A 25,017-nucleotide genomic window follows, 5' to 3' on the forward strand; every position below is an offset into this window, starting at 1 on the left:
ACACGTCCGCGACATGCCAACGGCCGCGGCAGGCTCGGGCGATGGCCTATCCGCTCAACGCCGTGTCTTCCGTTCCAATCCCATCCATCCAATCCGTCCCTTCGTCGCGTCCGTCTGCGGCCTGGCGCATCCTACAAGCTTTTCTCCCCTTCGTCTTCCTTTTCCTGTTCCTGTTGCTGTTCCTGTCGTCGCCGTGCCGCCTCGTCGTCGTCGTCGCTGCATTGTGTCGCCAACAATGCGTCCGGGGAGCATCTGAGAGCGGTATTCAGCAGTCAGTTTCACAGCGTCGTCATTATCGATTGTTGATCATAGCGCCCGCGCCCGCGCCCCAGCCCCGGCACTTCGCTTCACCTCGACGCTCCGAACCGGCCACCTCGACCAGCCGGCTTCGCTTCGCTTCGCTACCCCTTCGAGGGGCATCCTCTCCTAACCGCCTCACACACACGCACACACGCAAAGCACGCACGCGCCCGCTCTGCGTGGCCGCACCGCACCGCCGTTCACCATGGGCATCAAGTTCGACGTCTTCGACGCCCGCGACCTGCTCGCCTATCCCGGCGGCGACAACGACACCGACACCGTCCTCGGCGGCGTCCACTTCAACCTCACCACCCTCAAGCACTGGAACTACACCCTCTACGAGAACCGCACCCTCTCCAACGAGTCAAACTGCTGGCTCGTCTTCGAACCCTACGAGCCCAAGCTGCTGCGCCAGAACGGCAGTTTTGTCAACGCCACCTCGTGCTACAGCGCCATCGAGAACATCGGCACCCGCGGCTACACAGGCATTGCCTTTGCCGTCGCCTATGGATTCGGCCTCGTCTTGACCATCACCGTCCTCGCCAAGCACGGCGCCCTCTACCTGCCCAAGGAGCGCCGCTTCTATCCCATCGGCCGCCGGTGGCAGTGGTACTGGGCTCTCTTCACCTGCGCCTGCGCCCTCGTCAGCCTCTTCACCAATATCGACGTCGACCGCTACTACCTGCCCGACCTGCCCATCATCGTCAATGTCTTCTTCTGGTTCCTCCTCTGCCAGGGCACCTTGTGCTTGACCTGGGAAGCCGTGAGGCATTGGGGTAGCTGGCTTGAACGGCAATATGTCGATCCGAATCCATTTGTGTACCGCGACGGCGACCGTAGATGGCAGATTGAGTTTTTCATCCCGCTGTGGTTTTACTTTTGGGTCTGGATGGTATGCCATGAACTCCCACCCTATCCGACGTCGTGCCACTTCAATTGCTCACAATTTGGTCAGAACTTCTTCCTCGTCGTACCTCGAAGCTGGAACTTTGCCAAGTATCAGCGATCCGTAGCCCAAACGGCAGAATATGCCATACCCTCGGCCACCGGCGCGCGCTTCAAGGCCGGCGCCTTCTGCCTCGTCATCGCCTGGCTCACCATCCTGTTCTCGCTCCGCCACTCCATCAAGCACTACAAGCCGCGCAACCGTGGCCTCGTTAATCGCACCCGCGGCCTGCTGCAGGCCGTGCCACTGCGCTTCTGGCTCATCATCCCGCTCACGGCCGCCCTCGTCGCCTACCAGATCTTCATCTCCTTTGAGTGGAAGTACTCGCTCATCCGCATCGGCGGTGTCGTACCAGTGCAGTTCGCATGGGGCTACGGACCCTCGGTTCTCATCGTCTACATCCAGGTGCTGTTCGGATACATCAACCCCAACGAGGACAAGGAGCTCATCCGCCAACGCCGCGAGCGCGGCGAGATGATCAACCGCGAGCTCGGCATCGTCAAGCGCCCCGCCTGGTGGCGGCGCGTCCGCGGCGACCATCTCCACTCGCTGCGTGACAAGATTATGCGCAACGTCAACGAGGTTGGCGGCGAGCGCGGCTCCGGCCGCAGAGCAGAAGACGACATGGAGCGGTACGCACGCCTAGAAGCCCAAGGCGCCGCGGTCAACGACGACGGCGGAATCGAGCTCGACAGAATGGACGACGACCTCGCCAACAACCCGCGCATCGACCGCGCCGGCGCGAGGACCATCTCCACGACGTCCACACCTACCGTGTCGAACCCGTACACGGGCAAGAACGAGCGCCGCCACGCCGAGCGCATCATGCAGACCGCCGCAGGCGTGCTGTTCCCTAACGACGCGGAGCGCCAGCGCCAACAGCGCGCCGCCTACCTCATGGAGGACGGCCCGCCGCCGCCGCCCTACACAGACGGCGAGAGGGACAGACGGGAGTCGGACGCGGGTCACCCCGTTGCCGCGCAGAGGACAAACAGCACGTCGACGACGCACTCCATTGAGGGGCAACCCCAGCAAGTGCGCAGCATGCTGGATATATAGTAGGCCGCAGCATGATCGATGTACGGGGAGGCCGCGGCATGAAACTACCTACCCGCCCCTCTCCCCTGACCTCCAAAACCCCCACGACAGCGGATTTTGGCGTGTCCATGACAGAGACGCTATGTGACCAGGAAGAGGAGGACTACTACGGTTGCCGGATTGAGCATTTGGGGCGTTCTTCTTTTTTTCTTCCAAAACCTCGACAGTCGTTTGGCATATCATTGGGGGATACCGACACCACGCGAATGTTATGTACGTATGCATTATCACCTGGAGCTAACGGCCGGCGGCATCTTCATGGGTTGTTATTTTGACGTATGCCCGACTTTATGGGCTCGTATTGTTAATCGCTGAAACGGGGAAGAAAGGGAAACGTCGCTTCTGGACATACATAGCAAGTCGCTTCTGCATATAGACTCTGGCTGAAATCCCCGGCACTCTAGCTTGTTGTTTTCACGACTCAGCTCTGCTTGGCCTTTGGCGATCAAGTCAGACCCATATAAACAATGCAAATGCCCCAATGTATCATGTTGGCAAAGACTGCGGAGCAGCACGGCAGGGCACACACCGCCGCCGCCCAACGGTCCTCGTGCCTACCGCACACTAGCCTCATCAAAGCAGGTACGAGGTACTGCTTCGTAAGAGCACCAACGACAGGTCATGAAGTCATCGTGAATGCGTCAACGCCCCGACAGCCAGGATGGAGCACCCCCCCTGCTAATGCAAGGGACCAGTTACAAAGATTTGGGCGTGGCCCAACGGCATCCGTCGTAACGTGAGGAGTACGTCACGGCTCATGCGGGACTGTGGTATGCTGCGCTGTACGGACAGGAGTACTGAAAATACCGCTCTGCCCACGTACGAGATTCGCGCAAAAGTCCATGTTCACAGACGATTACCCACCTGGGCACAGTGCCCATCCGCTCACATCTCATCCATTCGCATCTCACGCTCACCGGCGGGGCGCATGGACCCTGCCGCAGGGACTCGAGGGACACCTACGTCAGAGCCCGAAATCCAGGTCCGGACGGGCACGACCCCTCTGTGTGGCCAGGCAAGGGGATCCCTGGCGAGCCACAATGGGAAATCCCGACTGCGCTCTCGGGCGTCATGGAGCATTGGAAATACCAGACAGTCCACCGTCGGATGTCAGGCGGTCCAGGGCGCGCAATGCCTGCAACAAACGGGCATGTGACAAATGGCCGACTCTGGAAACGGCCCGACGATATCGCTCTGCGCGCCGTGGAGCCGCGACGACTCTGTTTCCTCGGGTGGGCGCATTGTCGATGTTTGTTGGCCGCTGTTCCGGTACCTCGGGCGCGGGACAACTGGCTGGCACCCAGTACTGTACCTCGTATGCCAACGAGAACAACCACAGGAGTCATCTTGTCGACTCTGTACAGTAAGGGCCGAAGGTTGTAACAGCCTTTGGCGCTACGCCGTGGGAGATATCCACCGTGGATGATGTGCGGGCTGGCGGCAAGCAACTGGCGGTGAAGGCATAAACAGTCGACACGGCCCGGGCGCGGAACGTACGAACCGTCCGGCGGAAGGGCTGCATCGGGGGCGATGCGTTCGCCATACTTTCGTACTGGCCGTTGGTGATGTCGGCCTTCGACTGTGTGACCCTGCTGACCGGAGCTAACGGCCAGGCCGCGCACGTTCCTTGCACGCGATGTTGGCAAAGCAAGACTCGGTAGGGTTGCCCTGCGTCGTCGCCTCTATGCAGCAACCAAGCAATGGGGGCATTTCGACTCATGCCGACGGGCCCAGTGGCAAGAAAGCGTTTCTGCCAAGGTCCGACGGCAGGGAAACGCCACTCGGCGCCCTTGCGCTCACTCGCTGACACACTCGGTTCCTGATCACAACCCTGAATGCTTACGAGTTCTGTATTATACTGTGCAGTGCAGTACTGCAGTCGCTCTGACGCAGAGGTCAGCTCGTCAGCTCGCCGGCGTCCCGTGCAGGCGTCGAAGCATCGCATCCGGTGCTGCGCTCGAGGGGTGGATTGGTTTCGGCGGCTGCTGCTTCCTGGGTTGATGCCGAGTCAGTCGCAGGCCCGTAATCGGCACATGGGATTATCAGGCGAGGATGCTTTGTGGCGAAGAAAGAGGCAGGGGAAGAGTTCGCTGTCACCCTGGTACGACTGTCCATCATGAGCTGGATGGGTCCGTGTCTGTCCGTGGAGGGGGATCCAAAGCGCCGTGCAACGTGAAAGGTGCCTTGCAGTTTGCTCACCGACGCACGCCGTACAGTGGCTCGTCAAAGGTCAAGGCCTGTCGACGCTCACGACTTCGTAGGAGTCGACGTGTCGGTCGCTCAGATCTCATCTCACCGGGTTCGACTGTCGAGACTCTCAGCGTATACTAGGTGCGTGGACTCGTGGCCCTGTGGCACCGCGGAACGGGACAAGGCTGATGGGGGCTATGCCGTGTAAGCGGACGCCTCCCCGGCCGTAGGACCTCAGATGCCGGGCTTGCAGTCGGAGGAGGGTCTCAGGCTCCGAAAGTCCGAGCCTCGACGGAGTTGGACGTTGGATGCTGAATTGGATCGATCTCCAGCGGACCGACTGGGCATGCTGCACCACGCGGCTCACCAGGGCGCGGCGTGGCGGGTTGTCGCACAGCGTACATACGTACACGCAGCAACGGCATGACGAAACACTGGGCGCGCGAGGAGCAATCGAGAAACAGGCGCTGCGGCCGCGCGATACGAGGCTGGAGAGATGCCCGTCGCGAAGGGAAGCTGACGGCGAGACAAGACGTGCATCGGTTGGCGGATGCCGGAAGAGTGAGGCGACTTTGTAGAAGCAAGGAAGGCCGCAGTCTGCCGAAGGACTGGGGCCCAGCAAGGGAGGCCGGATTTTTTGATGCATCTCACGAGGAAGGAACGGCCACTCCGTGCCTGCAAGCACTAACAGGCCAGGACCAGGATTCCTCAGGCACCTCAGGCACCTCGTCAACTTCGAACATGCCTTGTATTTGAAGGCTGAAGCACAGCGGGTGTGACAGACGACCCACGGAATGAGAGGCTCTTCACGCATCACCACATCCCCTTTCCACGCGGCGCGTACGAAGTACAGGCACCATTTCGAAGCCGACACTGCACTTCCGCCCTCCGCCCTCTTCCCCTGCCCTGCGGCGTGGCTTCGATATCCTTGGCGGCGCTGGCCTCGGGCGTCCGCCCTGCGTCGCGGCTCCTTGATTCGTCCTCATCATCGACCTGGCTGGCACCGCTGGAGGAGCGAAGCCCCCTGTGTCACCCCACGCCGACCACACCCACACGCGGGCGGCGAGACGACATTCTCCCCCCTCCATCCCGCTGTCCTGGAACTCATCGTCCAGTCTGGAGCCTTGACGCCACCGAAACCGAGGTCACACACAAATCCTCCCGCAGCACCGCGCAAGCGAGTCCATCCGGCGGACCCGACGATGAGGAAACAGAGCTCCCGCCCTTCCGCCTGCCGGCTGCTCGATCGCGGACGCTTCCAAGCCCGGAACCGCATTCGATGCCAGCGAGCCTCACACTCTTCCTCGGTGGGCCCGTCCTTGCTAGCTAATAATGCTAGCGGATGAGCATGCGCCTCTGCGGTCCAGGACAGGCCTGCGACGGCTTCGAGACATCGTCAGCTCGCCCCGTTTGACACGCCAGAGGGGCCGAGACAAGCTGCCGCGTGCTTATGCCAGCAAGCCGACGCATTCCAGCCTTCCGACTCCGCCGCCCAAGGGGCTCCTTCTGCAAGCGGCAGGCACCGAACTTACAAGCCCGAGCATCTTGTCAAGACGTATGACCGGTCCATGCCGCCTCACCAGGACGCCTACCCCAAGGTACCAAGTAGGTCCGGAGAACTGTGCCTCAGGTATGACAGCGGCCAAGGGGCATGGCGCGAGGTCTCCATTGCACCACCGCCGCCGCCACCGAAGCTCTCACGGGCTCAGCCTTATTACCTCCCTCACCTTGCCGGCCCACCGTGCGAAGTGTTCCGGCGACTGTACATTTTAGCCACCCTGCCCTGCGCCAGGCGGGGTTCACGGTCGCCCTACTGCTGCATCGAAACTCTGTCGCCGTCCAACTGAAGCAGCAATGCACGGGTGCCCTCCCGCAGCGTATGGAATAGAGTGCGTCCTATGTCGAAGAATGAAGGCGGGGCGCCATAGACGTGCCAATCTTTTGGCGCTGCAGATCGCTTACCGGACGTCCGTCGGTGCCGCTCCAGCGACGCTGCCGACTGGCCACCCCGCGCCAGCGAGACGCAACAGGGCCCGGCGCCGTTGTACGGGATGCCAGGGAGGAGGCACGGCGGGCGTGGGGACCGTTGCATGGCAATGGCCGACCCTGGTCCGGCCCAGCCACTGGCTTCTGGTGCCAGCCTCTGCACCTCGCACCACCACGAAGAAATCGACCAAGACGAGACCGCACAGCGAAACGCTGCCGGTCTATTCACACGACGAGGAGTCTCGAGGCCCTTCGGAAGCCACGGGGCGTGGTGCGGAGGCGCCCGGGCCAACAGAGTTCTTTGGTCGCAACTCAGCCGTGGCCTTGGTCGCCGAACGCGGCATAGCAGGCGTACCACTGGGTGAGGGGTTGCATCTCAACGCTAGCCCGCCTGACGGCGAGTGCCAGAGGACGAGGTACCTTACAGAAGCGTACAGTGCCTGGCTGTACCTTGCTAGGCTCACGATCGGTCCAGGCACGGCATCGGTGGCGCGAAGCTGCTTCGCAGAAGAGGGGCCAGCTCTGGGCCCTCAGTTGCTGCTCCCACCCTACTTCCTGGCCTGCCTTGCCTGCCTCCCATCTGCTCAGAAGGCTGTCTGGACCAGCTCCACCAGCTTCGAGCGCCCAAGCCAGGACTGGCCACTCAGAGCGAGTCGGATAAAGTGGCTTCTCATGCCGACGAACACAGTACCGTGTCGCAACTTCACAGCGGCGACATACAGCACGGAGTTGCGTGCTGAAAGAAACGCTCTTGCCCAAGGGATGAGAAGCTGCAATCGAGGCTGCTTCGGGTGGGATACGGATGAGTGCTGTCCCCTGGTCCCCCACACGGGCAGCCAGAGGTCCCTGCGACCAGGCTTACCAGCACTATTTTTGTAGAGGAGCAGGGGCATGCACGGCACAGGGGGCCCTGGACGCGCAAGCGCGAGCTGCGGTCTGCTTGTGTCGCAATCGTGAGCCAGACGCCAACCCCCTCACCGGACGCCTGTTGTCGTGGCAGCGCTGGCGGAGTGACGTGCCGTGGTACGCAGGCGGTTGCCGCAGGACTTCTACGGCAGCAAGGCAGTAGATGAAGCTGCTTCGCTCACTTCACGCGCAGCAGGAGAGTTTGGGGTCGGCGTTCGCCATCCGGGTCCATCGCGCAACATGGCACGACGCACACTGTCCGAAGCACGGCGACGCCTTCCAACCCGCCTCGTCCGCCTGAGGGTGTATGGGCGGGACACCAGGCTGTTGCTGAGGCGGGCTGATGGACGCCGAAAGGGCCTGTCCTGTCCTGCCCAGCATCTCGGTGGCTTCAAGCAGGGGTGTCGCTGCGGCAGACTCAAGGGACTCGACGTCGAGAGGCTGGGCAATGGGATGCCGAGCATGGGATTGCGCACGCCCGGGTCGTCTTGCTCGCCTTGTACCTGGGACCCCGCCCGCGCTAAGGTGCGCAGATGACCTGTACCTTACGTCTTGTGGCCCGCCCCTTTCGCGGTTTTGACGTATCGCCACTCGCCGGGGGCACACTTGACGACTGGCAAACTGGCAGACCGCTGGGCACGATGCGACCGCGTGCCTGCCTGCCCGCCTGCCCCGGGGAACTTGGGCACGCAGGTGGAATTTTGATGCTGATGCCCGGACAGGACGCGCTCGAGCTTCCTGTCATGCGTTTTGCGGAAGGGGCCTCTTCGGAGGTTGTCGAGGCCAGCTGAATGTCGGATCCATCGTCGGTCGCATCCGGTCACTTATCGCAAGTGCTAAACTCTTGCACCGTTGTCATCGTCTTCGGACGGCGCCACGAGCGCTCGGTTGTTTTTCTGGCTGTGGAGACGGGCCTCTCAGCCTCCTGCCTTGGCCCAAACGTCGTCCCTACCGACGATGGACGGCTCGTCGAGGCAGGCTAGTCGCGGTGCGGTTCGATGGGAGCTTGCGAGGGCGCGAGGGCAATCAAACCAGCTCGAAAGCTTGTTCCTTTTCTCCAGCAGCGAGCCAGCAGCAACAGCAGCAGCGACAGCATCTTGCTTTTCGGTTTGCCTTTCGCTAGCCCGCTTCGCTCTGGAGGTTGACAGCGGCGGCGGATCATGGTTGGGTCCAAACGACGACGGCGCGCCGTCCCAGGCCGGATCCGGGACTCCACACAACGACAGCGAGACATCCGACTCGAGGGGAAAAGCAACCACAAGACACGGCCTCGGGCTTTCGCCAATCGCCACACCCAGCTGGCCCCTGCCCTCCCAGGCCTGCCCCCCAAGCCCCCGTCGTGCGCCGCTGCGCTGTCTCGACCCCCTTGCCGCCGCCCGGTGCAGCGTGGCACCCATCCGTCATCCACCGCCCACACCCCCAGCCGCTGGTGATCGCCGCGAAGGGGGCAGGGGGACAGACACCTCCAGGCACCGCTTCGCAGGGCGCTGAAGATGGGGGAAGCAGCTGTGGAATGGTCGGGCCTGGCATCAGCGTCGAGAGAAGGGGAGCAGGAGAGCAAACTCGAGCGTCCACCGGCCCCATGGCCACGCGAGACTCAGCTCCCGGCAGGACGGGCCCTTTCTCACGTCGCATGTACATTTCACGGCCCCGTCGCGTATAACCCGCCTGCGGTTCCTGCAGGCACCGGGGCTGCCATCGACGCAAACGCCCATCATCGACAAATCACACTAGGCTTCCGAGCCGACCGCGCCGTAGAGTTGGGCCCAGCAACTCACTTCGTACCGTAAGAGGAGGTTGCGGCGGGCTCCATCCATCGATGCCGCCGCCCAAGAGCTCAGCTCCACCGTCGTTGTCACTGGATGGATTTCAATCAAAAGGCGACTCGACTGCAACCGCCCGTGTGTGTGCCCCGCCACCTTGGGATGGCTTGACTCGAGCAAGGACGTGATCTCACATATCCACTGGCCTGCCCTCCATCCCCTCCCCTCCCTCCCTTCTCCCCTTTTCCCTCTCCTCCTACTGGCACACGGAGTGCTTCGTACACACCCACGACCTGCTGCTACAGTGCTCGACTTCCGCCACGGACTGGTCCCCGGCCGTTTCTTCTCTCCTCTTACCTATTACTTGATCCGCATCACAGCTTTTGCCTCGTCATCGTCATCGGCCGCCGAGCAGCCGACGTTGAGAACACAGCACCCGTTCCATGCCAGAGACGGAGCCGGAAGACGCGCAGCTCACCGGTCCACCCAACGGTCTCGGATTCCTTCTTAACCGCTGCCCGCCCATTCCCCGCGCCGCCTCATCGCCCCTCCTCCCTGCCTGTGCCGTCGCACCATCCTCAGCCTCACTGGCAAGTGCGAGGTTGGCTGTCGCATTAAACGAACACCACTCCCGCCGAATCCTTCCTTGCCGACACACTCCCGAAAAGGCCGGCTCTTGGACGACTTCGATTCCACGAACGGCGGGTTTCGCCTCACCGCCGCGCTCTTCCCCTTTCCTTCCCTGACCCGGGTCGGCGTCGCCGTCGACTGCCGTTGTGTCGACGCCTGCAGATCTTGGCCGCCATGGCCGCCGCCTTCCGACCGGTCAACCCCAACCTCGTCGCCGAGACCATCCCCGAAGACGCTATGACGCCATCCACGTCGGCGACTCCTCGACCCAACACCGCTCCTCACCATCACCACTCTGCCATGCCTCCTGACGACGCGAAGACGCCGACGAGAGCGACCTTTGGCAGCGCCGCGCACGGCCAGAGGCCGCTACCCTCAAGTCCTTTTCCGCAAGGCGTGCAGATGCCTGAACCCTCGGACCAACCGAAGCGTGCAGACTCTCAGCACTCGGCCAAGAACTCGTCAAGGAGGGAGTCGATGGACGTCGACATGGACGACTCAGACGGCGAGGGACAGCAGGACGACGGTGGATCCGACGACGAGAGCGTCAATGCTGACGGCACCAAGTCTAACAAGAAGAAGAAGTCGCAACGCTTTTACTGCACCGACTTTCCACCGTGCAACCTGAGTTTTACAAGAAGCGAGCACCTGGCACGACACATTCGGTGAGACCTGGCCGCCACCATCGCATGCGGCCTCTCCCTTTGCTGACTCGATAACAGAAAACACACAGGCGAGCGGCCTTTTCAGTGCCATTGCTCGCGAAGGTTCTCGCGGCTCGACAACCTTCGGCAGCATGCGCAGACGGTTCACGTAAACGAGGACATACCCATCGACTCGCTCGCCGCCACAGGGTCACGATTCCAGCGCCAAATACGAACCGATCGGGTGAGACAGGCCGGCAACCGAGCTCGGGCGTCCACCGGAGGCAGCGCGGGAGGTCCTCCTCGTGGCCACTCCAAGTCTCTCTCTACATCCAGCATCGCGAGCATCAGCTCTGTCGGCTCGAACTACGGACCCCCTCAGACGGACGCCCGACGACGTCCACCACCATTGGTAATGGCTGCAGACCCGCGATCCAGACTATCCCTTGAATCCTACCGCAGCGCCGCCGACAGTACATTCTCGTATCGCCCACCGTCCCCCGGCGACTTCAGCACACCAACGTCTGCGACCTTTTCGACGGCACAGAGCAGCCCCCGATGGGCTTCGGGCATGGCGTCACCCACCACGTCCCACTCAAGGTCGCATAGCATGTACTCGGCGGGAAGCAGGACGCCCGGTCGACGTCTTAGCGTGCCGTCGGGAGCCAACCCGTTCAGCGCAGTGCCTCAGCAGGCCCCTGGGCGCCCCATGTTCGGCCCTGGCCTCGTCAATAGCTCACACCCCGGCGCCTTCGCCCCGTCGAACGGCAGCATGGTCGCGTCGCCCACGGCGTCCTCATCGGGCTGGTCAGGTCGCCGCGATTCGACGTCAAGCGTCTCGGACGAAGCGTGGCGGAGACGCACCTGGCACCCCGACAGCCGCAGTTACAGCGTGCAGAATAACCAGCTCAGCGCCGTCGGCAGCCAGTCGGTCCGCCCGAATCCCGCACCGCCCATCGCGAACCCGTCCAACGCGCAGTCGTCCCTTCGCCTTCCCGGGATCGAGTCCTTCGATCCCCTGCCTCGCCGGAACCCCTCGCCCATGGCTGTCGACCCCGATGCCTCCCACCGCGCGACGTACCCGCCCCCGCAGGAGCCGATGCAGGTGGATGAACGCCGAAACCTGAACATGTACGATGCCAGCCTGCAGCGCGGCCTCACCCGCCTCGACATCGGGCACAAGACGCCTCCCCGGGACAGCGCCGGCGCTTGGGCGTCCGACGCGAACCGGGCTGTTCAAGCTCAGGCAGAGCAGGCGCGCCAGAGCGCGCCCACTGTTCGCTTCGAGGACCAGGTGCCTCCCTCGCGGCAGCAGCATGCCCCGCCCCATCTCGCCGGGCGGTCTCTCCACCAGCAAGCCATGTCGGCCCCGTCCGTGGCCACGCCGCGCGAGAATAAGCGGCACGGCTGGTACCACGGCCCCATGGGCCCTCAAGGCGGACCGCCGGCCCCGTCCCAGGACCCCAGAGTCGCCCACGTTGACCGCATGGTGCACCCCAATATGAACGGCTTCAGCGGGTTTCCCGCGCGGGAGCAGCAGCCTCAGCAACCCCAACAGCAGGAGCGCTCGGCTAACGCTGACCCTCTTCGACGATTGGAGGCGTTGGTGGCTGTCGCCACGAGCGAGGGATCCACGGCCACGGCCTACTAGAACCTGGAACCCACGCCGCAGCAGCAGCGTCAGCAACCGCAACAGCAGGGGGGCTCCGCCAGCGCTGATCCTCTTCGGCGATTAGACGTGCTGGCGACTGTCGCCACGAGCGAGGGATACATTGCCACGGCCTACCAGGAGCAGGAACCTACGCGGGAGCAACAGCCTCAGTAACTGCAACAACGAGGTCTCTCGGCCGACGTTGATCATCTTCGACGGTTCAAAGCGCTTGTGGCTGCCGCCACGAGCAATCGATCCGCAGCCATGGCGGCCGTGCATCGTCCGCCGGCGAATGCCGCGTATCCGCATACGGCGTACCATATGACGAACTTTACGACTTTTCTCTTTCCGGCCTGATTACACAGCGCGTCCACGACTGGCTTTTGTCTTTGTCTTGCATGCTTGGTTCGGGTTTCTATTCTCTAGTCAGCATTTTACCTGTTCGTCTGCCGCGGCCAGACGACTGCACCTACTCTCTATCGCGACGTAGATACATCTCACCACTCACGACACTCACTATCGGCTCTCGCGTTCCCTGTTGGGACGCTAGACGGAGTTATCGGGAGGGGCGGCTGCTTTGCCCTTGCTTTGTCTTTCTTTCCTCGCGTTTTCGCCAGCGTGCTTTTGTATTGGAATTGGGACTGTTGGACACTTATGACGTGATGAGATACCCCGCCTGTCATTGTGAGATGGATGGGCCACACGCGGCTCCCTGCTCCAGGGAGACGGGACCCGCGACCTCTAGACGAAGATATCGAAGACTCACGTTGTGAGCGGCGGCTGCGGGAGGAGTCGTTCATGCGGGGATACCCGGGGACGGAGTGGCCGTCGCCGCTTCGTCGGGTATCCCAGGCAGGGGGACGCGACCGTGTAAGCCAGCTGCGGCGGATGGGAACGCTTCATTGATACCCTGACATTGGAAGCCAAGACGGGAGGGATTGTGCCTTGCCAGTTTGTCTGCGCGTGCGTTCGCTGGTGGGCTCGTTTGGCGTTTTGTGATTCTCTAGGCCAAGTTTGTGCCGGACGGTGCTTGTGAGGCTCGTGACGGGAGGTGATATAGGGGTCATGGCAACAAGGACTGATATATATACCTGCGCGGGACCGCCTCTCTTCGTGAACGTGAACGTGAACTCGAACGTGACGACGCGACGGCTGGCTAATGTAGCGTAACTAGGTACCTAATGCTGCGTGAGTTATCTGGCCGCAACTATGTCCCGGATCGTCACCTCGAATGCCTCGGGTTCCCGGCCCAGCACCTCCCGCAGCGTGCCGTCCACGAGCGCCGTCTCGCCCGCGCGGATGGCATCCCACGCCGTGGCCCAGCTGCGCGCGAGGACCTCGTCGCCTCCGAACGCGGCCTTGACCTGTGGCTGGGCGACGTACTCGTCGACGCTGACCTCTCGGATGCGCACGCTGTCCTCGTCAACGTACGCGTCGCCGTCGTCCTTGTTCTTGCTGGGGGAGGAGGAGAAGCCGCCTCGCGCTGCCGCTCGCGAGAGAACGCGTGCCGTCTCGGCGAGGGAGTATACGCGCGGACCCGTCAGCGTAACGGTCTTGTTGACGTACGGAAACGGGCGGTGTGCTTGGCCGGAGGCGGCGGCGGCGGCGGCGTACCAGGCGATGAGTCGCGCCGTGGCTTCCCCGAGCTCGTCGCGCTTGACCCAGCTGATGCCCGGGCCGGAGCCGTCGTGCGGGATGAGGATCTCATGCCTCGGCACGGCGGTCCCATCACCGTCACCATCACCGCCGCCACCGCCGCCGCCGCCGCCCGCGTACATCCGGGCGTGACGCTGCACGTCGAAGAAGGCCGTGTAGATGGGGTACGACTCGGAGTACAGGCCCTCCCTGACGACTGTGTACGTGAAAGACGGGTCCTCGCGCGCGAGGCGGGCGAGGTACGCCTCGGTGTCGAGGTGTGCGCGCATGACTTCAGCCAGTGTCGTTGCGCCGACTCCCTTGCCGCCACCGATGCTGCCGCTGCTAGTCTGGCCTTGACCAGCCGGTTTATCCGACGACGACGGTGATGATGACGATAGGCTGCTGCTGCTGCTGCTGTTTCCCGCAAAGGCGAGCGACGAGTAAAAGACGTGGCGTACGCCGGCGGCGCGGGCAGCGTCCACGACGGGTAGCTGGAGGCGGGTGCGCAGGGCGTGGGCGTGGCTCGGGTACGAGATGAGGAAGAGGACGTCGTGCCCGGCGAAGGCGGTGCGGAGGGTCTCCGGGGGGGACTCGTACGAGGCGGCGAGGGTGCAGACAAGGGGTCCTCTACCCGCTCTTCCTCCTTCTCGTCCTGCTCCTGCTCCTCCTCCCACTCCTGGCCCTGCTCCGCCCGCACCCTCGTCTACCTCGCCGGTACTCAGCAACTCCCGCGGTACCTTCTCCGGGAAGCGCGAGATGAGGGTGACGCGCGGTGAAGCGGACGCGGACGACGCCAAGGCGGATGACGGCGGCGGCGGCGGCAGCTGCGCGATGAGGTGCGTGTACGTGCTTGTCCCGAGGGCGCCCGAGGCGGGGAAGATGGCAATGGACTTCATGATCGATCTGGGAACGGACGGCCCGGGAAGTCGCGCAGGGGGGGTAAGGCAGGGTAATTCACTCTTTTTGTTGCGACGGGGGGGGCTGGGTGAGATGGAAAGGGGCAAGGGGCAAAAAAGGCGCTTGGCCCTTGGTCTGCGAGATGGAAGTAAGAATTTGTCTCGATGACGGGCTTGATGCTTAGCTTTATTAGCTGGTGGTGGCAGTTGAAGGTAAGTAGATGCTGTAGTTCATGTACGGGCAAAGTTAACGCTTATATGCATCAGCGAATGCATGCCACGAAAGGCACTAAGATGGTGAAATGTGCTCGTATGAAAGGGAACTTGGTAGCGTCATTAATAATGGAGGAAGGGGGGGGCTTGAGATGCCGGGAGCCGTATCGCCGCAATGTCCGGGGCCGGGCCTCCGGGGCGGACGAAAGGCTCCACGGACAACTGCGTCTCCTCACTCCGCATCCTTGTCTCTCCCGTCCCCCACACGTGTGCCGAGGGAGCGGGCATGGCATTGGTAATGGCCGCCATGCCGCGGAGGTCCGGCCGCGCGGCGCCAACTCACGCGGTGGTGGAGAGTAGGGTCGAGCGAATGAACGGCGGCCCGGGTGCTGTGGCATCCAGGGGTTCCCGGCACGGGGGCGTTCGTCCGGCCCGCACCACCGGAGAGCCGCAAGCTTCGGGGGGAGTGCTCCACCACGGGACCGGCTTCCGCTCCGGGGCGCCGGCCCCCGCTCCGAGACTCGCCGGAGACCGAGACCGCCCCCCAAACTACACACGCACGTCTCACGGCTCAGGCACACGCAAAGGTATCACAAAGTCACCACCACCGCTTCTGCACAACCACCCACCGTCCCCCCCGCCGATCTTAACCGTCTACCACCAACACGTTTCCTAAGCTAGATCCGCCATCCCCTGGCCCCGGCCCTCCCTTGCTCCCTCGCTCCCTCCTCGCGCAGAAGCGGGAGCGGAAATGCTCGGGCAATACGCTCGCTACCATGCTACCCACGGTCCGGAGCAAGGCTCGTGGCACGTTTGGCGCGCAACGCAGCGTGGGATTCTTCGGCTTACATGCCCGGAAATAGACACCCCTGCAGCCAAGATGAATGCCGATTCGCGTACCTAGTCAGAAACATACGATGCACAGGACTTGGGCCTGCTCCTTCGGCGATATAAAATGGGGTGGACGGGCGTTTCCGGCTCCTGCTCCTGCCCTGGGTGTCCCCTCGACGATGCCCGCTCTGCATTCTGAAGCTTCTGAAGCTGCTGAAGCTGCGAGTTAGAAAAGGGCTCTCTTCGGCGTCCTGTCTTACCAAGCTCCTCAAGGACAAGCTTCGTTCCCTGCGAGCCCCTGAAAAGCTCCTTTCTACACCATGGCCTCTGCCGAAGAAGAGCGACAGGCCGCCGCGCCGCAAGGCGACTCGGGCAGCGCCATCTACTCCCCGATAATGCTGTCCGTCTACGATGCCATGGTTCTCGGCGTCTCCAACAGGTACATCTGGCGCTGTTCAACCGACAAGGTGCTCCTCCCACTCTTCGAGTCTGCCATGAGCGAGCGCCACCTCGACATTGGCGTCGGCACCGGCTACTTCCCGGCCACAGTCATTTCCCACCCCAGCTCCGCGACAAAGTGCAAGAGCCTCACCCTTGTCGACCTCAACCCCACGGCCCTGGAGACGGCGCGCCGTAGGGTCCTCCGCGCCGCCAAGCTGGCATCATCTCCCGTGCACGTGTCCGCCGTGCTCGCCAACGCGACCAAGCCGCTGCCCCTGCCAACCCCCTCCAACAGCGACCACGGCGGCAACAACAACGGCAACGGCGGCAGCAGTGGCGGCAAGTTCACCTCGGCGAGCATCTTCTACCTCCTGCACTGCATCCCCCTGCCACCCGAGACCAAGGCCGCGCTCATCCTCGACGCCGTGCGCGCGCACCTCGCCCCCAACGCGACTCTCGTCGGGGCCACGATCCTGGGCCGGGGACGGGACGCGCAGCGTGGGTGGCTCGCGCGCGCCTGCCTCGCGGCGTACAATTGGCGCGGGATATTCACCAACGCGGACGACGACGCGGAGGTGTTTGAGCGGGCGCTGCGGAGGGCGTTCGTGCACGTCGAGGTGTGGTTCGTGGGCGTGGTGATGCTGTTTCGCGCGAGGGGCCCGAGGGAAGGGCCGTTGGCGGCGCTGGACGAGGAGGGAGGGGAGACGCGAGGTGGAGGAAGTGGCTGATTGGCGTTGATGCGTGCGGAAGGGAAAGAAGTTGCGTGGCTGCTGCGCGTTGGGGGTGGTGGTTCTTGCATCAGGAGGTCTTGAGGGGTTGGAAGAGGGAAGTCGCTCTAGAGACTGGCCCTCTTCACTTGGCCGTCGTCTCTCTCGCCCGCCACCGCTCTTTGCTCTCTTTTCTTTCTCGTTTCTTCTCTGCTCAAGTCTCCCATCTCTCATCCACAGGTTTCATTCCCCGCCCGCCAGCATCGTCTCAACATCATCATCGGCAGCATCGTCTAGCAGCATCATCACCAGCCAGCCCCTGACCACCACAGTCATTTGACCACCACCATCTGTCTTTGCCGCACGTCGTCCATCACTCACGGCCCTGTCACTACACAGCACCGCACCTCACGGTCATGGCATTCCTCACCCCCTTGGCACCCTCCCCCCAGGAGAAGGCTACGCCGACGCAGCAACCGGTCCTTGGTGACAGCACTGCTCCAGCTGCTCCAGATGGCACCTCTGCGAACCCGACTTCCACGAACCCGATGCCCACGTACTCGTACGACACCTATCCTCGAGGCGATCATGCCTCCGGAAGGCCTCGCCGAGGCCCCCCGGCGTGTCACGTTACCGTCTGCCGCTTCACCGCCTGGCCGCGTGGCCTCGCCATGATCCTCCCCCTCGTCGCCTCATTCTGGGTGCCAATCCGATATTTCCACTTTTGGATGAGAGATCCTCGGAGTATACATAATGACATGTACCCGGATCATGAGCCGACGAGCCCCCTTCAGAGAACAAATAATGGAATGCACTCGGATGATGAGCCGACTGTGCCTTACACGATTTTCCCAATTGGGATGATCGCAGCCCTGGTGCGTTGCCCCTATTCCCCTTCTATTGGGATACGTGTTCCAAGGGCAGTCAAATGTCGATTTTCGAAAGGATTCGTGATGTCTGCACGCACAAGAGCCACGACGGGCGAGAGGATACCAGTCACATAATTGTCGTTGACGGCGGCGTATTTTTGCTAACATTTGGTCGACTTTGGCAGTTCATCCTCAGCAGCATCTATCTCACTGTAGTTGCGTGGACAATCAGCAAGCAACTTAGGGACAAGGAGGGAGGAATGGCCTTCTTCGTGCATCTCTCGCTCGCTCTTGTGCTCGCAGCGTTGGCGTATAGCGCTGTAGCACTGGCTCCGCATAAACCAAGCACGGTTTGGGTTCTCGCCTCCGCCACAGGGTGCGTGCGCGCCTCTTTCTTTCTGTCTGGCTGTCCTAGCCTCGGACGTATACGCTTGTTGTCCACGCTTTCAGCTGACAAAGATATCTGAATAGGAGCATCCTCCTGCAGGAGGCGTTCTGGGTTACGTGGGTCTATTGCTGGGCATCTCGATACGGCATCCCTGCGCGAGGCATGTATCGCAAGAAGCACGAGGATCAACAATGAACGGACAGGGACCCGAAAAAACTTCGGTAGCAGAGGGGGAACGGACAGCATGCTTGGCTGGTCATTAGTCTTGTATTGCTTTGGGGGTATTGTTACACTTCAGCTATTACCTAGGCTCAATGAAACCTGAAACGCCTCCTCTTTAGGATCAAGTAGTGGTACAGACAGCACGTGAAAATGATGGCAACAGAAGTGGCTACAGGACATCCGCGAACCCGCCGTTGGCGGCAAAGCGCAGCTGGTAGTCGCGCAACTCCGCCCAGTGGCGCAGCTCCTCGTCCTCATCCTCAACCGTCATGTTGCTCGGGTCGGCCGCCCGAGACTCCCCCGCGGGGCCCGTCCTCTCGAGCTTGACGAGCACGTCGATGAGTTGCGAGAGCGCCTCCTCGGCTTTGGCGGCAAAGGAGCCCTTGCGGTCGGGCGCGTCGGCGAGCAGCGTGGACGCGACCTGCCGAATCTTATTGATGAGGGCGCCACCGTTGGGCTCGAGGCTGCGCTGCGAGACGGAGCCAAGCACCGTGAGGAGGTTCTGGACGATGAGCTCGCGCTCCTGCGCCATGAGGTCGAGGATCTCCTTGTCGTCGGCGTCGCGGAGGGCCTTTTCCTCGTCCGACGGGCCGGATGGGGCGGCGGCAGCGGCTGCGTTTGAAGACGTAGGCTCAATCGTGTTGCCGTCCTCGTCTTGTTGCTGCTGCTGCGGTGGTTCTTGATTCTCGTCCTGCTGCGCTTGGGGCTCCTGCTGCTGCTCCTGGAGGTAGACGTCGCGGAGGTTGTAGTACATGTCGACAAAGTAGAAACGGGTGGCGAGCTGCGAGACAAAGATGTTGGCCTTTTGGATCTCGTACTGGAGCTGCCGGCGGCGGAGGGGCTGCGCCTTGATGACGTTGCGGAGGTCATGCGCGGGCTGGGCCTCGGGCCACAGAGGCGGCACGTACTGCATGCCGGCTTCATCGAGGCTGGCGAGCGAGCTGGCGTCGTCGACGGCGGCGGCGGCGTGATTGCCGAGCTGCAGCTCGGGCGGCAGGTTGTCGACGATGCTCTTGGCGGCGAGGAGGCCGTCCCGCAGGAGGAGGCGCTGGTCAGGCCAGGGGAGGGTGCTCATGCCGTAGGCGAGCTCGAGGCTGACGATGCCGTTCATGGTGGTGTAGATGTCGATGGCGAAGCGGAAGCCAGTCAGGAGGGTGACGCTGCCCTCAGCCTGGTGGATGATTTCGTTGGCGAGGACGCAGATGTCGTCGACGTTTTCGGGATAGGCAGGGTATGGCAGACTCGGGGTGGACGGGGCGATGACGAGATCGGGATGCGAGGCGCCGAGCTGCGAAAGAGACCGCACGCCGAGCAGCAGGCACCAAAAGATGCGCTTCCCGATCTGGTCCTTGACGTGGTTGAAGGGCAGCGGATCGGGGGAGTAGAGATCATTGCCAAAGGTAGGCACGTCGCCGGGGTGCTTGGGCCGGGTGAAGCCCAGCTCGCGGACGAGGGTGAGCGTCTCGGCCATGAATTGTCGCGACGCGTTCCACTGGTGGACGTAGCCCGAGGCGAGGCCCAGGAAGTAGCTGGTGGCGGCATCATCGAGCGTCTTGGGCTGCTTGAGCACCCACTTGGAACCGCGTGTGAGCAGCGCAACGTCGCGACACTTTTCAATCATGACGACCGCCTTGGGAAACAGCTGAGCGCCGTGCTGCGCCTTGATATGCTCCCTTGCGCTACGAGGAAAGGAGGCAACGAGAGCGGCGACCATGCTGGCTAAGAGACCCAGAAACTCGGGCCGCGAGCGGTCCTCGCGGTTGGCAAATGACTGACGAAAGGTGGGCTCGTGGGGAAAGGGGGCGAGCGGGTGGACGTATGTGAAGAAGTCGTCGACGAGCAGCTCCAAGACGGGCATGGGCGCGATGGCCTCGGCGTCGAGCAGGGCGTCGGAGGCGATGTTGACGAGGGCCTTGGCGGCCGTCTGGGGCGAGGGTGAGGCGGTCACCGGGCCCGGGCCGGGGCCGGGGCCGGGGCTGGGGCCAGCGGCGGCGGCGGCAACGGGAGAACCCGAGTAGAGCTCCAGACGGGCGCGCTTGGCCGCCTTGGCCGCCTCGGCGTGGCGGTTCGGGGGACCGCGACGCTTCGTCTCGCGCTCGTAGGTGCAGTCGACGCCGAGCTCGCGGCAGGGTCGGCAGGGGATGTTGGTATCATCGCACTTGACCTTGCGCATGCTGCACATGTCGCAGGCGCGTCGGAGGCGGGTGAGTTTCGGGTTCACGGTCGGGTCGCGCATCGCGGCGCCGGGCGACGACAGCTGTTGTTGCTGCTGCTGTTGTGGCGGCTGTTGTGGCTGCGGCTGGTGATGCTGATTGTGCTGCTGCTGCTGCTGTTGCTGCTGCTGCATGGCAACATCGTGTCCCAGGGCCGGCTGGGCGGCGACGGCCTCCGCGGCGGCGGCGGCGGCATCTTGGAGGGCCTGGGCCTGGGGGTTGCCGATGCCGTTGATGCTGTTGAGGTTGCTGATGGCCTGGGCGGCGTCGCTGGCGGCCTGCAGGATCTCGAGGCCGTTGCTGGCGTAGGCGTGGGCGGTGGCGTGCTGCTGCGCTTGCGACTGCGACTGCGACGGCGACGACGGCGGCGGTGGAGATGCGGACATGGCGGCAGGCGGATTAGTCGCGGGCGCGCGTCGCGATGCGAAGGGCCAGGCCGACGATGGCTGATTGTCGGCGGATGTCCGGGTGTTTAAACGCCTTGGGTGAATGAAGCGAGGTGAAGCCGACGCGGCGGCGGGCGCGAGTCGAATTTTGGCTGCCGACGGAACCTCCACGGTCACGTGATTGCTTTCGGTGCCTGGGACCGGCTCAGGTCTGACTACCCTGGACCCAACACGATATCCAACGTTCGGGTCAGAACCTGACGTGAACTCTCAATCGGCACACGGCCAGGTGCTTCATCTGTGAAAATGCATGGGCGACGCATGGGGGATTCGTTGCTTTGATTGATTCACGGGTCTCGCCAGCGTGAAATGGTCTCACTCTCGACGACCAGAAGTAATGCTTCTTTACTCGTTTGTTTCCTCTCATCTCTCCTCGCCAAGCCCCTTTCTTCTCAAATATCCCCACGGCGAAATAATCGCTGCAAACCACACTTCACAGCTTCCCCGTGGCAGCTCACCTTGGTCGTTCCATCTCAATGCCATGGCCCGAAAGCCATCGTCATCGTCGTGTCGCATCTCGTTAGCGACTGGCCGCGTTGCGCAGAACACGCGGGACGGAACCTGATCCGGGCTCGTTTCACAAGCGGGCAACCGAGCTCAGTGCGCGTCTGCAGGCTAAGCACCGCAGGTATCCCGACTCTGGGAATGGCTAGTATTACGGTTCACGAATCTCTCCTCGTTGACATGACGCGTAGCCCCAAGCCTTGAGCAATGGTACACTATCACCCCCAGCGAGGCAAAAGACGTTACAGTTTGAGTCGCGTGATGCGTTTTGGATAGAGGCACGTCTTGCACAGCGCTGCCTGTCCGGGCCGGGACCCAATAGCTTACGTTTGCACAGGAAAATCGAAGAGACGTGCCGGCTAGTCGGAAGCGTCTCTCAGGTGAGTCGTTCACCAAGTACGACGTACACGTAGTCCACTTATAGAACCCAGGGAGCCTCCGCTTGTCTGCACCGGCAGACTCCCTTCTGTAATGGCCTGCAAACAAGGACGGGCCCAAGAGCGGCGAAATGCTACATGTACGTGGCTGGCGCGTCATCGGCACTGCTCCGACACGGTCTGCAAGGTTGCAAGCAGCTGTTAGTCTAGCACCAACGTCAACTCCATGCCGACTCTGCGTTTTTGTTCCCGCTTGACGGTCCTTGAAATGACTAAAAGCGACTGCACGGCCATGATGCTGACTCAAAAGTCGCCCATGCGCGACACGGAGTAACCAGTGACGAACTGGCGACGCGGAGTGGCCAGTGATGGGCCGGCAGCTCCAAGTAACTTACCTATATATGTTGATCTATGCCGAGCCCAGGGGACCCGACATATTTCCTTCATTCACCTATTAGCAGAGAGCCAAAATATCCGCCAACGACTCTTTTCTTTGAACCTTGACAAGATGAAGCTTTCCCACGCCATTGCCGTCGTTGCTTCGGGGTACTTTTACGTCCCTAGCGTTGTGGCTCAATCGTCATCTGAGATTGGGGTGAGTCGACCGCACCAGGCAGAACCCCATCGCGACGGAAGGATCAGATTGCTAACGGGTCACATCAATTGTCGGGAACAGTTTTGCAGCGTAGGCCAGAAGGGATGCTTCCTCACCTCCAGCAACCGATGGGTGAACTGCAGGCGTGACGCTCCGGTATGTGCCTTTTAACACACACACACACACACACACACGCACACTCACGCACCCACCATGACACACTGGCCCTCCTGGAGCTGTTCAATGCGTGGTGTGCATTTTATGCTGACCGTTGGGGAAATTCGTACAGTGCACCGTCAGCGGCTACAAATGCCGGGTCTATTATGGAGAGTCGTCTGCTTACTGCGCGTAGGCACGCGGGGGTGGTGACATGGAAGGGGCAAGGCTCGGTCGCGATCTCATTCGGTTGGGGCGAGGGGCCGTGTCAATGGCAACATTGGAGCTGTTTGTAGGCCAGCTTAGAGGCACGCTGCGACGGGGCACAAAATCTGTCCCGCTGTTTCCAGGAATATAGATGTTGTTTTTTTGGCCGGCTTTGTCTGGGCGGTCGACGAAGATGTGGAAACCTGCTGACGCTGGCACCGTCTGGTGTCACGCATTTCATGGCCATCATCAAAGGCGCCCAAGTAATGAACGCATCTGATAAGCGACAACCACGAGAACCCGTGATTTCGCATCGTGGCGGCGCCCCAGAGCTCTGAGATGTTGTCGTACTCCTGAGACACGGGACCTGGAAGCGAGGTGTAATGGAAGCCAATCATGGTGGCTGCCGGGGCGCACGCCGATCAGGAACAGGCCGTCGGTGGCCGCGATCTCTCATCCCTGCAGACCGCCCAGTTGTTAACGTTACCGTCTGTTGTTCCTGGAACCCTGGCCTGTCACGAATGAGCGACCTTCGCGGCCCAGTGCCGAACAGGTGGAACCATGGAATAGAGCAACGGTCAGAAACGTGCTTGACATGGTTGCCGACTCCACCGCCGCACCCACCGAACCACTGAAGCGTTCAACATTACAGGCACGCAAGGCAGGTGCTTGGAGAAGCGGGCGGACGTGGAGCTCCGGCAGCGCGGTGTCTGGCGGTGCCGGACGTCTTGGTCCGGGGACTGGCCTGGCTTTGGTTGGCCTTGCACCGCCTGGGCTATTGCGCTGCAACAACATCGTGCGTAAATCACGATCGAGAATGAAAAACCTGGTTGATCGATGGTATGAGATGGAGACAATAAAACGACACTGTCTAGCCGGCTCGAGAGGAATGGGGTTGCCAATTCATTCTGGTCTTGTCCCGGCCCGCGAGTCTTTGCAGCCGGCGGTCAGCACAAACATCAGCGCACCTCTTTTTGGTGGTGGCTCCGGAACGGACGACTGCGCCGGTGTTAGACTCCAAGGCCTCACCCGGGCCCATCCATCAGGCCACCGAGGCCGTGTCAGCCGTTTGCTGGCGCGATAATAGGAGGCGAAAGCGCAGGGCAAGGTGAGTTGGAGTTTGTCTCTCATTAATCCTTGCCAGGTTGAATTCTTACAAGCGACGGAAGACGGTTTGGCGATGAGACCTGGACATGCTGGAGCAATGAGCTCTACTGCAGGGGAAGCTACGGGCGGTGTCAGGGCCGCTGGCGATGGCGGTCCGTGGGGGGATCCGGCGGACGCAGGCGTTGCGGGCCTCCACTACCACCAGCACCAGCAGGAGCAGCAGTGCCAGAGCCAGCAGCGCATCGCCGGGCCTGCACAGCACGACGACTGTGCAATTGAAAGGCCAGGAGGCGACGCCGTCCAGCAAACAGCACAGCCAGTCGACGACATCCACCCCGTCATCCATCGAGACAAGCATCGCACGCAAAATGACGGCGACGACATCACCACCGCCGCCAAGCTCGCGCCGGCCAAACTCAACGCCCCCTCGGCGGCCCCATCGTCTTCGCATGGCCACACCCGGCCAGACCAGCACCAGCCGTTCCCGGCGGCCACCGCACCTGCGTCCACCGTCGGCACGCCACTGGCACCACCGCCGGCGCCGCCAGCTGCGGCAGCCCAAGGTTCCGTGACAGCACCCCGTCGAACAGGGCTGTTGGACTTGCGCCAGGGCCAGCAGCAGCAGGGCCGGGTGGGCCAGGAGCACCACCCGGACGACGGACAGCAGCACGGCGGCGGCGGCATGCACACGCGCATGCATCGTCAGATGTTGCTGTTGGACGCCGTGACGCCGGGCATCCATCCGGCCACCTACGTCGACCCGTACGTTTCGCCCGCCGCAGCGACACCGCACGAGAGGAATGCCTGCGACGAGGGCAGCTGCTCGTGCTTCGGTTCGGCCGCTTCGACGCCCGCGGTGTCGCCGTTGGTCTCGCGGTCCTCTCGTCCCGTGGTCGTGGGCGGTGCGGATGCTTCCAGTGCGATTGCTGTCGGCGGGGCGAGCTGCGCGGGTTACTTTGACCTCCAGCGGGCGCCGCCCAGTCGGGTGGGTCCCGGGAGCTTGATGAGCGCCAGAAGCACCGGCAGCACCACTGGGAGCACATGCAACGGCCCAGCAGCATCAGGCGCCAGCATTATTGGTGGCATCACTAGC

General features: G+C 62.4%; 5 protein-coding genes across 5 annotated transcripts; 3 read left to right on the forward strand and 2 right to left on the reverse strand.

Moving 5' to 3' along the window:
* Nucleotides 1-505: 505 nt before the first annotated feature.
* On the forward strand, nt 506-2,305 carry PLICBS_005053 (uncharacterized protein; the record flags this gene model as incomplete). The annotated part of the gene is made up of 2 exons (XM_018325540.2): nt 506-1,192; nt 1,256-2,305. The coding sequence occupies 2 exons, from the start codon at nt 506-508 to the stop codon at nt 2,303-2,305; spliced, it is 1,737 nt and encodes a 578-aa protein (XP_018175292.2).
* Nucleotides 2,306-9,993: 7,688 nt separating this feature from the next.
* On the forward strand, nt 9,994-12,114 carry PLICBS_005054 (uncharacterized protein; the record flags this gene model as incomplete). Its single annotated transcript, XM_018325537.1, has 2 exons — nt 9,994-10,484; nt 10,542-12,114. The coding sequence occupies 2 exons, from the start codon at nt 9,994-9,996 to the stop codon at nt 12,112-12,114; spliced, it is 2,064 nt and encodes a 687-aa protein (XP_018175289.1).
* A 1,193-nt stretch (nt 12,115-13,307) lies between these two features.
* PLICBS_005055 (uncharacterized protein) lies at nt 13,308-14,648 on the reverse strand (the record flags this gene model as incomplete). Its single annotated transcript, XM_018325536.2, has 1 exon — nt 13,308-14,648. One exon carries the CDS (start codon nt 14,646-14,648, stop codon nt 13,308-13,310), a length of 1,341 nt encoding a protein of 446 aa, XP_018175288.2.
* Nucleotides 14,649-16,012: 1,364 nt separating this feature from the next.
* On the forward strand, nt 16,013-16,861 carry PLICBS_005056 (uncharacterized protein; the record flags this gene model as incomplete). Its single annotated transcript, XM_018325534.2, has 1 exon — nt 16,013-16,861. The coding sequence occupies one exon, from the start codon at nt 16,013-16,015 to the stop codon at nt 16,859-16,861; it is 849 nt and encodes a 282-aa protein (XP_018175286.2).
* A 1,627-nt stretch (nt 16,862-18,488) lies between these two features.
* PLICBS_005057 (uncharacterized protein) lies at nt 18,489-20,918 on the reverse strand (the record flags this gene model as incomplete). The annotated part of the gene is made up of 1 exon (XM_018325532.2): nt 18,489-20,918. One exon carries the CDS (start codon nt 20,916-20,918, stop codon nt 18,489-18,491), a length of 2,430 nt encoding a protein of 809 aa, XP_018175284.2.
* Between the last annotated feature and the right edge of the window lie 4,099 nt (nt 20,919-25,017).

This window comes from Purpureocillium lilacinum (genome assembly GCF_023168085.1).
Source record: "Purpureocillium lilacinum CBS 284.36 DNA, scaffold_3, whole genome shotgun sequence".
In the NCBI taxonomy this organism is placed as follows: domain Eukaryota; kingdom Fungi; phylum Ascomycota; class Sordariomycetes; order Hypocreales; family Ophiocordycipitaceae; genus Purpureocillium; species Purpureocillium lilacinum.